The sequence below is a fragment of the Boleophthalmus pectinirostris genome, unplaced genomic scaffold (assembly GCF_026225935.1).
Source record: "Boleophthalmus pectinirostris isolate CB_2022bp ecotype Guang Dong unplaced genomic scaffold, ASM2622593v1 HiC_scaffold_7, whole genome shotgun sequence".
Lineage (NCBI taxonomy): Eukaryota > Metazoa > Chordata > Actinopteri > Gobiiformes > Gobiidae > Boleophthalmus > Boleophthalmus pectinirostris.
Genome location: NW_026571473.1, coordinates 19,160,058 through 19,175,943, shown reverse-complemented (window position 1 = coordinate 19,175,943; position 15,886 = coordinate 19,160,058). Strand labels below are relative to the sequence as shown.

The 15,886-nt window shown below is 38.8% G+C and overlaps 2 protein-coding genes across 3 annotated transcripts in view; one reads left to right on the top strand and one right to left on the bottom strand.

Annotated features, from left to right (window-relative positions):
* Positions 1-12,385, bottom strand: part of LOC110167758 (zinc finger protein GLIS3-like) — a 41,317-nt gene extending 28,932 nt beyond the window's left edge. Inside the window, exon 1 of the mRNA XM_055164791.1 lies at positions 12,217-12,385. Within this exon, the coding sequence (XP_055020766.1) occupies positions 12,217-12,385 (169 nt within the window). The remainder of the gene's footprint in view (positions 1-12,216) is intronic.
* A 513-nt stretch (positions 12,386-12,898) lies between these two features.
* On the top strand, positions 12,899-15,868 carry dio1 (iodothyronine deiodinase 1). Of its 2 annotated transcripts, XM_055165219.1 has the most exons (5): positions 12,899-12,922; positions 14,169-14,285; positions 14,359-14,502; positions 14,694-14,893; positions 15,202-15,868. In XM_055165219.1, the coding sequence occupies exons 2-5, from the start codon at positions 14,192-14,194 to the stop codon at positions 15,265-15,267; spliced, it is 504 nt and encodes a 167-aa protein (XP_055021194.1). In that variant the 5' UTR covers positions 12,899-12,922; positions 14,169-14,191; the 3' UTR covers positions 15,268-15,868. The 2 variants fall into 2 exon arrangements, with proteins under 2 accessions (XP_055021194.1, XP_020788820.1); XM_020933161.2 differs by lacking the exon at positions 12,899-12,922 and having other exon boundaries at positions 13,843-14,285.
* Positions 15,869-15,886: the final 18 nt, after the last annotated feature.

Genomic DNA, 15,886 nt, shown 5'->3' with positions numbered 1-15,886 from the left:
CTGAATTAAAAGCAGATGTTTCGATGGATAGATGGTTTAAGGAGAGGAAAAGGGGAGCGATCAGAGGTGTACTGTACTTAAAGTGTAAAAAAAAGGGGGGCCAGATGTCAAGAGTGTGATGCAAACATCTGAACTCTGAGGCACAACAAGCTGCCAAAACCACAAGACGGATGCCTCTGGAAATGCAAGGTGACACCTCAACCGTTCTGACGTGGGCCCCATAAATCTTAGCATTCAGCACTTAAACAGTTAATAATGATCATTTTATTCCCGTCTCCTCGCGCCCACCCCACCTGCTATGGCTCCCCTCGTCCTCCTCCTCACATGTGGGACAAAATCGGCCAACAGAACCAGGATGCTCCGGTCTCGTCTGGAGCAGATGTTGTGTATTACAGACTAAAGCCTTTCCCGGCTTCGCTCAATCTCATAACTCATGTCTATATTTGTGTCTGGTGCATAGGTCCGGAACTTATTTGTTTGCTTAGTAATGGATGTAAGATTGAAAAACCCGAGGGCACAAGTAAATGAAAAATAACATGTCTACAGAGAGAGGGAGGGAGCAATGGAGCTCTTCTTGAGGCAGGTGTAGAGGGAATGAGATAAACTGTTCAATTATACACTGAGATGTTGGTTTTTATCAGGATAACATGAGCCACAGATATGGTGAAAGGCACATTTGGTGTATGTCTGCTGTGTGGTACATAATAAGTTATATTTAAATGTACACAAAATGCCGTAATTAGTAAAACTGTATTAATTGCATTAATTTACTACATTTATCACAGACTTCACCTGACACTTATATAAGTATTTCCTAAATTTTTTTATGAGAATAATACATTTTAAAAGGCAACGACTGAAAACTGGGAAAGTTATGCTGTAGATCAGAATCTAAGAACAAGCAGAAAAGAGAAATAGATCAGCAAAACTGACTCTGTGGACACTACGTGGACACTGTGTGGGCAGTATGTGGACAGTACGTGGACAGTAGGTGGACAGTATGTGGACAGTATGTGGAGCAGAGGTCACAGACTGAGACACAAACAGACAGTTGGCAGAGGTGGACCCTGTGATTCGAACCACAAACACAGCACCAATCACAGAGGAGAGCCTACAGGAGTGCTCTCTGATCCTCACCCTCAAATGTCCCCACAGCATCAGGAAGGAAGCAACTCATTAACATAATTAAGAGTTTGCACTTGTGTCTTACTCCACCTAGTGGCAGGAGATGGTTAGTGATCAAAGGTCTGAATACATACATTCAAAGTCATTTAGCTTCCATTTAATATACATACTACTTTCAAAGGTTTGATTTTAGTCTGCACCAATAAACTCACATATTTCATCATATTATGAAAGATTTTAGAGCAAACGGGTGTAAAAAGATTAATGTCAATAAACTAGCATAGTTTAAATATGAAAAGAACTATTTGTTCAAAAAGAGATGGTTCTAAACAGATGTGCAATCAAGTCAATCTCTCTTTGTTAGCTAAACAAAAGTACAGAGTCGGGAAACCACCATAAAGACACAGCAGGCCACATCTGTATCCTGACAATCCCTGTCATAACACACCAGGCCCACAAATCTGTCCACCGCCAGCATTAATCACACACTATCAAAGTTTTATAAGAAGTCCTGGTCCAAACCACATCCTCGGATCTGACAGGAACGCCTCATAATTATAAAGAAACAGAGAAGACATGATGCATTTGGCTCTGAGTGAGAGAGGTGCGTCTAAACTGACACCTTTATAGAGCAGGTGAATAAACCAGGACTAAAGCAGCTCTCAGGGCTGTGAGAGGAGGCTCTGTTTAGGGCAAAAGCTGTAAAAATATATATTACTGTGAGGGAGTTTATTAAATTCGATTAACATTAGCGCTGCTGACGCCAGAGGGGAAAGAAGTACATATAAAACCTGTAGGCTACACATGTACGATTATGGGAAAAAAAGAAATACAAAATAATAAATACATTTAAAAAATGCTCAAATGCTAAAATGCTAAACCACTATAATTACAACTTCCACAGTTAATTTGCTAATCATTCTATACAAAAGCTATTACCTACTCTAATATTACTACAAAACCTACTACTATTATTAACTGCATTACTAATGTTTTTCTGCACACTGCCAATAGTTTGTACATGCCTGGGAGTATGTTTTCTGAAGACTACTCTAAAAATGCCCTTTACAGATGAATATAGTTTCTGCAGAAAGGAAAGATACATTCAGAGTGCAATGAAGTCTGCATTGTTTATCCTCTGTTAATGATCCATTGTTGGTATCTTTGTGACAGTGTTTTCTGGCGGTTTGGGCACTCTGTACGTCCTCCGCAGCCAATTCCCAATATTTACAAGCAAGTCCGATGTGATTGAACGCAGATGGCAGGAAATTCCTTGGAAATAACAGTGGTCGGACTCCACCGCAGTACATAGGAGTATCTTCATGCAGCACATGCATTGACAGACACTCAGTCTTCGTTTTGGCACAGCCCCACCCCCTTCCATCTGTCCAGATATGACAAGAGCACAGATTTATAGGACTTCTGTAAAACAAGCAATCAATTTGCCGCAATTACTGTGTATTTTAATGGTTAGAGACAGCAGAGAGGGAGATCCAAATGGACAGTTAGGAAATGCCTGGCGTATACCTCCCTTGATGGTCGGTGGTCCAGCAGAGGTTGAATTTAGTGTTAGTAATTAGATTTGAACAGAGCAACATTTGAAAATCATTATTTTGTTACTTACACACTGTACACACAATCTCAGCGGTTTCCTCAGAGGAAATATTTAAACAACAGCTAAACCAGATGTTTTAAGAAAGATTAATCTGATTTCCTCTCCATACATTTTTTTCTTTTGTTGTCTTAGAGCAGGCAGATTAACAGATTGCAACTTTGAGGAAAAAAAATCTTCTAAATCATGGAAGCCCAAAAGAAGCTGTAATTCTGAGTTCAAATTACTTAGAAGGTGAATTTAAAAAGGTACATGTTAACCTGTATATAAATATTTGTATTATACAATTGTGTTCAGGTAGAAGCAGACTTAGATCTATTATCACAGCACAAGTGAAAAACAGTGATGAGTTATCACAAAGCAATAATTTCCTTATAGGAGGCATCATTCAAAGTATAATTTTGTTTCAACCAAAGTTTCAATCGAATAGTAATAATTTTACCTCAAAAACATCTGCCACCAAAGGGTATGTGAGTCTAAAAATACCCTCACTATTTGGGGCACCTCAGTGGGGTTTTCATATATATACAAAATAAATAAGAGCGGGCCTCCGGTTTTCCACTGAGCAAACCTGTGTTGAGTTTCAAACCACACATACCTAAAGGAAGTCAGCAATAGGAGGCTTTTATTGTGTGGGGAGTCCTCATTCACCAAAGTCTGCATCGGGACCACCCTCCTGACAGAGTAACCTGAGCCGGACAGTCAGGCCTTATACATCATTTCACAACACTGCCATGGGCCAAATATGGAAAGAAAAGCACTTCATATTCTCATCTTTGTGGGATGGCCAGAGAAGCAAACTGTCCAGGACACAGTGACAGAGTTCTGGGCTGAGGTGCACCACTGGGGCTTGTAAAGGGAATGACAAATGGGACCCAATGACACCAGTGGAAACACATTCAATCTTATGAGCCAGAGGCCACTGTTGACATAGACAGGATCGACGGGGCCACCATCAAACAACACAAATACACTGTTTTTTTAACTGCATAAGCATCTTGTCTGTCTCTTATAGAGAGAAGATATTTATTACAGGCAATAAAACAATAGGATACAGATGTAAACTTTCCATCACACCACTACAAGTACTCTAATAATAATTATGAAATATAATCCAAACTATAAGTGAAAAGATAACATTTACAAGAAGGGAATGGTGCAATGGAACTATGCTGCTCAGAAAACAATTCTGGCCACTAATAATGATTAAAATACTTTGTGTAATGCCCTTCTCATGCCTCTTCTCAGCGGAGCGCCTTTTTGTGAACAGCATCATCTGTGTTAAGGCAGTGTCTAATGTTGCTTAGATTTTTTTACGGGATTGTGCAACAGTGTTCTTTTTGAATTGCCTCCTTGGGAATGAATAAAGCATTATTTAACTGAATTGAACATGAAATATTCAGATTCATACAAATACAATGGAAGTTATTGTTGTGTTACTGGCTTAATTGGGTGAGTAATAATTGCATTAACATACTGTCCATCACATAATTGGTAGCTTAGAGAGAAAGGAGAAAGTAAAATAACAATACAATACACAATTACACTGGATTATCTAAATGCAAATCTGGAAACTATTGTTGTTAAATCAGTTAATGAAGAAATCTGTGACGAACATGGCAATGAAAAATAAATATATAAAAGAAAATTATCCAGCTACAATATTTCATAATTATATTTAAGTGCCTTGTCTGTGTGGGATAGTAAGTGTGAGCTGCAGTTGTTGAAAGCTTCTTGGATGACTCGGAGGTGAGAAGGCGCCTAATCAGACAATAATAAAGTTTATTTGGAGACATTGGACTCTTAAACGCGCTGCTCTTGGACTCAGAGCTTAACAGATCTCAAGAGGCACTGGCCCCGTCCCTGCGTCAACTCTTTCACCTAATCTGGCACTCATCGTGAAGCCTTTGACAAACCATTAAAAATATTCACCCATGACCTGTTTTCCAATACAGCCTCCAAACCTATAAAAGGGTTTGCGTTTTCATTTAGTTTTATTTGTAAAACTTTGAAATGCAAATGTTTGTTTCCGAACAAATTAAAAATGAGTGCAAGCAACTTAAAGAGAAATTCAATGTGAAATATGAATTCTGGCCATTTGACATCATCCCTAAGATAAACATGTGGGCGCTGGGTAAGGCCTTTCTGTGCAGTTAAATGAGTGTACTTTGGCACTCTGTGGAGCACATACACTGATGCTTCACGGCTCTCGCGGCTTACAGACGACTGGCATCTTTACACTGGCTCAGATTGGTCATATTTCTGAGGCCAGTGACAGGTCTGGCCTTGTAAAAATGAGCACTCTCCGTTTACATTACATTATATTCAATTTACATTTACAGCAAAAGCAATCAAGGCCATGATAACAAGGCCTATTGACTTGTAGTTTTAGGCACTACATTTTCTAGAGTTCTGTACAGATATTTGATCTGATTTACTGCGTATTTCACCACATGTCTACAAATGTACTTAGATAAAACTGTAGCCAATCGAGGCATTTTGGGAGCCTTGACTTTGATCGTTCATATTTTTATAGTCTTTCTAAAATTTTCCAGTTTTAAAATCATTCCTTGTAAATATCCTTTGATCAGTACATTTACATGGTATCAATCGTTTCTGACTTATTACTGAGTGAGTAATTGAAAATGTCAGTATATAAGGTCAATAAAAATGACTAATACAATATCCAACATCCTTAGAGATACCACTTGAAGAAGATAGTAAAAAAAAAACGTTGTGACTATGTGATTATCTTTATTACCTTCCTCAAAGGTGCACTACCTAACTTTTCATGTAGATTACCTTTCCTGCAATATATCACAGTATGACATTAAACATATCTATCACAGTAGAGACAAGCAGGAGACACCATCAGGCTAAGTTACAGGTCAGATCTGTGGCAAATTTTCTCATAGAAGACATGTTTTTCAAGCTATTTTTGAACAATGGAAACACCTGCAAGTTTTATACCATACTGCGAAATATTCCAGGTAAAGCAATAACATCTGCATGGACTCAAGCAGGTGGGGGACCCTCCACCAGTAAAGTCATTTAGTGCACATTTAAAACTCTCTTAACAGTAAAATTTTTGTTCACTGATATGAGCTGCCTTTCTTTTAATTGCCATCAGATGTAGCAAAAAGCATGAACAATGAACATAGCACAGAGCCAACAGTAAAGAGTGCACACAACATGCTGTGTATCTGTAACAATGAGGCCCTATGTGTCTCTACAGAATGCACACACGCTGTCAAACTCCATGGAGCGCTGCAGAGGCACTGGGCTGTGTAATGCAGGGCAGAGGCAGCAGGTACTTGTTAGTTAATCAGCGTTTGAATTAAGGCAGGAGCAGAGGCTGTTTTGACTATGTCGTCTCAGTGAGGGCCGCCATGGAGACTCCCGGCATTTGTAAAAGATTAGCAGCCCCAAGTTCTGATGCACTGGGCCCAGGTCAAACCAAGTGCAAGGCTTGGATGCAATACAAGTCTCGCAATATCTCCTCATCTGATGTATTTGTGCCGGTGCTGCTACACTCAATAATGAGATTACACGTTTGGGGCTCAAGTTCACCGGGGTTATCCTTATTTTGTTCTTCTTTCGTCCAATTACCATCACAACAGCAAATAATCTGATTCTGACTGTGTAGTAATTTGGTTGTTATTGTGAAATTTTACCAGATGTCCTACCTAACTCACAAACCAACATGGCTGCTTGATTATTGAGAAAAATATGACATTTGACCTATAATCATTTTTAGCAATATTGTGATTAATATTTTAAATACCTGTATGTAGCATGGTCATTCACAACACAACTTAATTAATTGTTTGTTTATTTTTTGATTTCACTGTTTTGTTAATTAGAACAAGTGAAATCAAGATGCAAATTTGATTGATAGCACAGCCTTACAATGCCCTTTGTCAAAGAGAATCTGGTACAAACTTTACCTATACTTTACTTTACCAAATCTTTGAGCTCTGTTAATGAATAAAAATGTATACAATCCTAAAAATAGCTCAAGGTCAGACAATATGAAAGTGATTCAACATGCAAGATGTGTGAAGTAGTTTGTCAAGGGAAAAGACGACGCAGATGAATTTAGTTGATTAGCCTCCGATTGGCTGTAGCTCTGTAGCACCTGGGATTTATGGCTCTAGTGTCGCACAATTACCATTATAATACAATGTCCACATACCTACAATTAACCCAAAAGATTCTGCTCATTCATTATATAATTATTAGTCATTAAATTATGAAATACAAACAAAAACAATGGGATTTTGATCCTTTTCTCTCTGAGTATGTCTTTTAAGTAACAATCAAATCCTCATATTCAGATATCAGAGACATTTCCTGCTGAAGACGGTTTCTCAGTTATCAAAGCCCTGAGAACCATGTATCTTTGCTTTTCGCACTGAGTTTTAAGACAACTACAGCTTGTCTGGATACAATGATGAACAGGCTATAAATAAACACAAGAAAGCTATTGGCTATTTTTTAATCTGGGGCCTTCACAGTGAATTTTACAGCACATGCCCTTCCAGCCAAACTTTCTGTTGTGGGCAGTTTAAATGTGAGTGCAGCACATCTAGAGCACAACTATGCACCGTGTTGTATGGTTTGTATTGACCAAAATGGTAAAAGAGGAAAAGCTGAGGTTGTTTACTGATGGAAAAAATCCTAAAAGTGCTTAAATCGTGGTTATTTGAAGCAATTATCAATAGGGGAGTGTGTACTTGTTATCCTTTATTATGATTCATGTTTTAACAAACATCATAAAATGAGTGACTTTGTTTATTCGTTTACTGTTACATATTGTTATAAGATTTGTGATTGTTTTCAAATCATTATTCAGATCAAAGTGCACAACACATCAAGAAGCACATTTCAGAACATGTTTGTAGAGGTCTAAACTGTATGGGGAGCAAGTTGAAGACAGGATATTTTATTGTTGCAAGAGGAAAATATAACATCAGTAATTGCAGCCTTTGTGATTCATGTGATTCACTGCAAAAGCAAAAGTGATATATGATGCCACTAAAATCTAACTTTTTAATATAAATTCTTACTAAAGCAAAATGCCTGTTGCTCAGGTGACCACAGGATCCAGATCTTAAAACTGTATTTTCTTTATGCACTGCTGATCACATGGACGGACTTTGAGGGAATGTGAAGCATGTTAATGAAAAGTGCACACTGCAGCAATTACTGTGTGAAATATGGATCCACTTAAAAAAATCTTCCTGTGTAGTTTACAAGTCTTACATGATTCAGATGATTCAAGCGTAGAGGCAACAAAAAAAGGATAAGGTTTTTTATCACCACATAAAAATCTCTGATAAATATGTTGAGTGGATCTAATTCATTGGTGCAAAGTCTATAAATACTATAATTCATAGGTATGGCAAGTTGGCTCTTATAGCATATAGGTTATAGCAATCATCTGATCACAAGGCTTGCTTTCCCCAATCTTGCCTTTTTTTTCTATCTGTCAGTATTACATTTAAGTCCACTTGTGCTACGCCTACCAGGACAACCAACAAAGGATTTCCCATGACTTGTTAATTAGGTGTACCTCCATTCTTTTAAGAGTGCACAATGCCAGTCACAGATTCTTCAGAGTAGACCACTGGCTATCCTTCCTCATGGATGTGAATGCACTTATTAGTTATGAGTGAGTTAATATACAAGTACTGCAGCTGGATTCGTTTAACAGGACTAGAGAATAAATAATTCTTCCAGAGCACCAGGATTCTATTAACGAGCTCAAATAAAATATATAAACTGCACTATTAGACTTTATAATGTCTTTCATAGTCCTCTGGGGCAGAGCCAGCCAATAGTGTACTCCGCTGACTGGGCACTACCCCATTGGCAACCTCCTGGCACAGGGGAGTGAACAAGAGAGAGGATAAACCTTTTGGCTGCATTCTGCTGCACCTAATGAAGGCATTAAAACAGACGCTCAGATGAAGCCATGTCTGATTGGCTGTGTGATTCATCTGCACATACCAGCCTGCAGAAATGCAGCTATACACTGTTGTTCAACAGGAGTTTGTGCCAACAGAGCTGCTAAGAGCTTCCCTATACAACAGCTCCACAGTGCCCTGGTGTTAAGTCCTGGTCCTAAAGTCACTGAGCTGACAGGCAGCAGCCCTCAGCTCTGGCAAAGCCTTAAACTGCTACAGTCAAAGTGGAGCACATTTTTCTTTGATGAAGCAAATCTGAGTCAGGCCAAGAACAGCAAGTGGCACAGTGGAGATGTAAATCAAAAACCCACCCGTGTGCAAGTCATACATAAAATGTCTGAACGAGGCCAACTGCTTCTAACTGCAAAGTTACACAGACTATGGACCTGTGGTTAGATAGACAGATCTCATTCTATTGGTATTGAAACGGTCAAACCCACTTCAAAAATACAAACACTGTTAATCTAAAAATATGTTTTTATTGCAGTACGTCTTTGCCAACTAAATAGCTATTACTTCATAAAACTGTAGCCCAGAGCATGTTAGCTCTGGTATTCAAAAGCTATTTTGACACTTACTCAAACCAGATCATATTTTAGTTTTGAGTGTTTGAATTTATTGGCATGTAAAACTTAAAGCAGTATGCCTTTGGCTGCAGCAAAATGCTGCTTCCATGCTACATTCATAACACAAAAATCAAACAGGGAAGCACAGAGGCTTAAATAAACATCACAGAGCTTGTATTATTAGATATTTTGTAATATTTCTGTGAACTCTGTGAAGATACTGTCACAGAGTCTGAGCTTTCACACAAGTGAGGTGATTCAGCAGGTGTCCAGACCAGCACTCTCTCATACATCAGGAAGTGGGCTCAGCATTACCCAGAATTCCCTCCTCAGCCCAAACTTCAGACAGACGTTTACAGGGTTTACGAGAACTCCGAGCACAATCATCAATGTGCTGGGCTTTATGAATCAATGGAACATGCCGCACACATGACACCCCAGCACCCTTCTCAGGAGCACCCTGCATTACTCACAACTGAGCTCACATCAAACATATGGGGAGAGGATTCAGAGTTTAGCTACATAGATTTGTGATAGAGCAGTTATGATCTGCCCTGAAGAGCCTCTGACACAAAAGTACAGACTGAGTCACATAAATGTATTCTGTAACTGTTGTTTTAAGAGTTTTCATTTGCATTAATGGTTGTTGGCAAAGTGTTGTCCACAGAACGTAATTACTCAAAAATGTTTTATTTTTTAAACCAAAAGTAATGACATGCAGAAACATAATGGGCTTTTACTTGATCCCAAGAGCTTTGCCTCATAAAATGTGCTAACACTTATGATAGGATGATTTATGTTTAATGAAGCTAAAACTAACTGGAGCATAATTCTCAAAGTAAAATGAAATGAAGCTTACATAAACATTTATCTATTTAAACGTTTTAAGTCATGTAAACTAAATGTACCAATAATCAATCAATGCTTCATTTTTTCATAATGTTTTGAATCTAGTCAATTCAAAAACGCCGAGCAAACAATCTAAAATGTGTCATGAATAAAAAGAACTAATGAAAACATTAATGATAGACAGAAGAAGATTGGGGTTAAAAATATGTATTTATTTATTTACTTGGATTCCCATTAGCTTTCACAAAGTGGTCGCTAGTCTTCCTGGGGTCTATAAAAAATATATAGTAAACAATCTAAAATTATTATATTTGATTACAAAATAAACCAAATTATAATATTTAGTTACAGAATCCATATTATTTGTGTTTCATGCATTTCCAAATATGTTACATGCATCTATACAATTATTTATTTATTTTTTTGTTTTTGTTTTGTTTTTGGGTATCAGTAATCATTTGAAACAAGCTACTGATGATGGCTCTAAAAACAAAGAAATGACTAAAGGCATTAAAGCATGTGTAAAGTCCATTTGTAGATTTAGTAAAAGAAAAAACAGTGTTGGAAACTGATGCCCGACCGCGTACCTAAAAAAGGCTCTCGAACTGGTTTGTATAAATAAAACAAAAAGCCACAGAAATGCACAAGCCAATACTAGAAAGCCTGACTCAGCATTTTAAAGTTTGAATCAACAGATGTAGACATAGCGTTTATCAGTCAGAGCCACCTCTCTGCTCTAACTCAAACATCCTCCTCCAATAAGTTCAGCGTCAGGCTTCCGAGATCCAGCCTCAAGAAACTGCAGCACGCTGCTGATTTAGTCTGCACTCACAGCACCACAACTTCAGTATTGTTTTGTTTATTTATACTTTTTTGTCTAATTAATTACCAGAAAAATTCAACAAAGTCAGCAATATTTCAGACTATGCCAAACTAATTTAATATCGACAAAAGACATTGCAGAATATGCAATTTTAAAAAGCAAGATGCAAAAAATATATGATCCTATAAAATATTTTTTTTAAGCATCGCCAGTAAATTCAGAATGTACAGTTTGTAAAAACAAACACAATTTATCTGGACTGGACAAACGTTTGTATGAGAAATTTATTTATTTATTTATTTAACCTTTATTTAACCAGGAGAGCCTCGCTGAGATTAAAAATATCTTTTTCAAACGTGTCTAGGCAAAGAGGCAGCTCATGCAATATCCCTCAAACGACTTTTTGCTAATGATTTCCTGCACATTTCAAGCTACATCTAAAAGTAAACAACTAAACAGTTTGTTCACTGAAAGTCTGGTTACAATTCTCTTTCTGTCTCTTTCTATATTAGGATCTGAACAATGCAAACATATAACACATTATTTGTATTGATTAGATACTGAGACAGACATGCATTTCACATTTTGTAAGTCCTCAATTCAAACAAATCTTGTTTCTGTATTTTCCGGGAAGCTCAGTTCAAAAGCCTGAGGAGACAATGAGACGATTGATTGTGTTTGGGATGCTGGGGCTGGGGGCACTGCTGCTCTATGAGGACTCATAAATGTTGAGACACTTTCAGTAAAAACATCTGGTTTGTGTTTAGCACACAGAAAGAATAATCAAAACCGTTGATCCTCTTCTTGCTGCAAGGATGACTGCTAATATAAAAGTCTGGTCCGACTAATCATAATTTAGGACGGGGCAGTTATTAGAGCAAGTCTCTCACAACTGCCTTTCTGTGCAGACTCATGCAGGGACCACTTTCAACATTGGTTTATAAAGTAGGCTAAATAAATGTAAAATAAAATCAAGCACTGCAAGCTCTATAATGTTTTTGCTATTGAATAATAATCAATGTTCAAAATATAATTGAAAAGATATTTTAATGATTCATAGTCTACATACCTCAAATATTTGATGGTGATATTTGGCATAACATAACTGGTAGAACTATGGCATGAATGTATAAAAACTATATGTTTATAAATCAGTGTTGTGATAAATAGGCCTATATGTCTGTAGGATAAATACAGGGAGCTTACCTTGTTGGGAAGAAAAGCAACTCCGTGAAGTTTTGCAGGTTTGATGTACTTTTTCTTCAGACCCACTGACATGCTTAGGACTGGAGCAGTTCATGCGAGCCGGGCTGCTGAGGGGGCTCCGACAAATCAGGGCACCGCTGGCCGATCTCCGCGCACAGATTTCGGCTTTGCCGTACATGGAGAGCGACAGGCTGGTGAAATCTGTAAACGTGGGGGTCTGACAATGGCTCACCATCCCGTCCACCGATGAGTAGTCCTGCTGCATTTAATGTGCGACTTATATGCAACTCACACTGTTAGTCCCATTACCTGCGCAGGGAATTTATAAAGAAAAACATACTTTATTAAATAGATTATCACATGATGTTGTATAAAGAATAACGTGCCACTTACTGTTCTATCCGCTGATATCAACATCCATCGGTGCTCTTTCACATAGGTGACCTAACAAGGTGAGCGCGTCTGAGTGCCAAATCGCCAGCATCCTTCCAGACATCAGCATCCCGCGCGTCCGTCTGCCTCTCTCTGATTGGCACCCAGTGACGCTGCAGCCCCACGAGCTCCCGCGCACCAATGAGGCTGGCCCAGTGCACCGGGGGAGGATGTAGCCTATAGTACAGTAACTCCACACTGTAACTGCCCAACTACACGTGGGTGCCTCAAATGATGTCATTATCAAGAGAAGTGCGAAATATTGAGGACGCCCACTTTTATCCTATGTAGACTGGAGCCATGTAACACAAGAGGAGACGCAGTTACAGCTGAACATAAGGTTAGGTTGTCTAAATTCAAGATGATTACAGTCTGTCTTTGAACAGTGCAAAACTATATTATCACATGTAGGCTAGAGGCAGTTATGTCAGGTTAACGTGAGTTGACTCTGCGCCTAAATCTCGTTGAGTGTTTTTGCGCTTGCTTGGTAAACTCACTTTTGTAGAAGTAGAAAAGTTAGAACAAAAACAACAGCTCCACCTGGCGGGTAAACGAAAAGTCTACACACTTAGCACGGATGGTTTGATTTTTAATAGATCCATGATGATATTAACATGAACTCCACACAAACCTGAAACGTGGATCGATGGGATGATGCATTTAAAGAGCGGTCAAGAGCCTGGGAGGATTTACCACTTTTTCACCAAACAAATTACTGTCACGAAGGCTACAAAATGGGTCTATGGAAAATCCACGTAACATTCTGTTTAGCTTTGTCGCCGTTAAAATATGCCTACATATGTATTTTAATATTACTGCAACAATAAGGATAACTGGTGCTTGAAGTAGCCGATGGCGCAAATTTGCAGCCTCCGTCAGTCTACCCCAGGGCAGCTGTGTCTACGGAAGTATCTCATCATTACTATGTATATTAGTATTGAGAGAGTGAATGAATAGTGACTGTCTACAGTTGGCGCTTTGATAATCTCGTAAAGCGCATTACATGTATAGGCTATTATTGTTATTTTATTAATTGTTTTCTTCGTTAGTCTGTGTTTTACAATTATGAGAGAAATGCTGATCAGGCTAAGTAGTCAAATTATATAAGTTATTTTAGTTCTGTGTCGTATGTTACAAATCCCACTTGACACACATGTGAAGCTAGCCTAATTCAGAGATTAAGAAAACAAAATAACAGAGAAATTGACGGAAGTGAAAAGAAGGAGCTCGGAGGTGGTCCGTGAACGCAGCGGTTACCAAACTTTTGTGTGGAGAGTGGGCGGTAGCAGACATGTTTTTCTTCAGCCAGATGACTGTTCAGTGACAGAAGCTGAGAGGACGGCGATACTGCCACCAAGAAGCCATCATGTTTCTCCAAAAACTGTGGGTGTATTTATCGACGATACTCATGTTTGGCTACATGGTCAGCCTCAGTTTGACGTTAAGGATTATTTATTTCATCTCACCTAACATCCTCAAGAAATTCACGCTGTCAATGGGAAAAAAGTTTACACTGACACAAAACCCCAATTTCACATATGAAGACTGGGGCCTGACTTTCATGTCGCTTTCCTTCATCAAAACAGCGTCGCATCAAATATGGCTATCAATGGGTCAAGAGGCGTTTGAGGGGAGAGCAGCGCCAGACTCACCTGTGGTCACCATGGAGGGACAGGAGTCTAGCATCTTCAAATTCATGAAAGGTTTGTTTTTTGCAAATGACGCTAGTGTCACCTGGTGGTTCTCATGTTAAATAACGAGCTCTTAACTGTGCAGACAATAGACCGCTGGTCCTGAGCTTTGGCAGCTGCACCTGACCACCGTTCATGTACAAACTTGATGAGTTTAAGGAAATCGTGCAGGACTTCAGCGATATGGCAGACTTCCTAGTGGTCTACATCGCAGAAGCACACTCATCAGGTGAGCCCCCCTCCCGTCCAAGTGTACTCTGTCAATATGTGTGTATGTGTAGGTGCCTGTTTCGGGACATTGTCCTATTTTAGACACAGCTTATGATGAAGCCATAAGTCATTAAACAAGAATTTTAATGTGCAACTGACTGTAACAGTCCTTAACATGCCTTTTGTTGAATGCAAATCTATGTATTCCAGATGGTTGGGCCTTTACCAACAACTATGACATAAAACAGCATCAGAGCCTCGAAGACCGGCTGTCCGCTGCTCGGATCCTGGTTCAGAAGGACCTCCCGTGTCCAGTGGTGGTGGATGTAATGTCCAATTGCACTTCTATAAAGTATGGAGCACTGCCCGAAAGACTGTATGTGCTGCAGGCTGGGCAAGTCGTGTATAAGGTACATTAAAAAATCTGGAGGAGTGTAGTGTAGCTTACATGTTCCCACCCATTGTGTTTCCTTGTGTGTGTTAAGACTTAGCATCAGTCTTATTGTCCTGTGTATCTCACGGCATCGCGTGTGTAGAAAACACCATCGCTCTTGGCACACCCCCAAATTTGTAAAAGTTATGCCAGAAATGTGACTCATTTAAGACGACCAACTCCTAAACTTGTTTATTGTTTCGCCCATTCATTATATCTTGTGTGCAAAGAAAAGTGTTACTTGTATTACATAATAAGACAATAAATCTTTCCTTTCTTTTTCAGGGAAAAATGGGTCCATGGGGCTACGATCCATTGGAAGTACGTGCCTTTCTGGAAAAAATGAAATAAGAGTGCTCGTATCAAGCCAGATCCATCTGTCATGCTTTTTGTGTTACATAATCCTTTTTACTTCTTATGCAGTACTATATTCAACATTTCCCATATATTATCCAAACATATACAGCATATGTTGTACTTTCACTGTAGTTGCTGCTAATTTTGTAAGCCTTTGCACTATTACTTTTGAAGGACACCTCAGACCACTGACTGTGGAGTTAGGAGTTTGAGTGACAGCTGCAGAGTAAAGCTCTGGCCTCTGCAGCTCGATGATATTAACCCTGAGCCCAGTCCATGATGTCAGAGGTGTCCTTCAATGACCCAAACGCCTGTTTGCTCCCAAGTGCTTGTGTTTTTGTATAAGTCCAGTATGTAGTGGAACAACTTGAGCTTCTCTTTCAGTGCCCCAATCTAATACTGTTGAAAGCTGCTTTACCATGAAAGTTACATCTTAAACGTCTGGGGGATGTAACTGGATCTACTGTATGTACATAAAGCATGTTTTTCTATACATTAAATTGGGACATTTAAGATTCAACATGTATTTGAATTACCAACATTTGTATAATTGAATATCTTTGTATAAAATTAAAATATCTTTTCTTAAGAACAAGTAATTTTTTTCTCATTT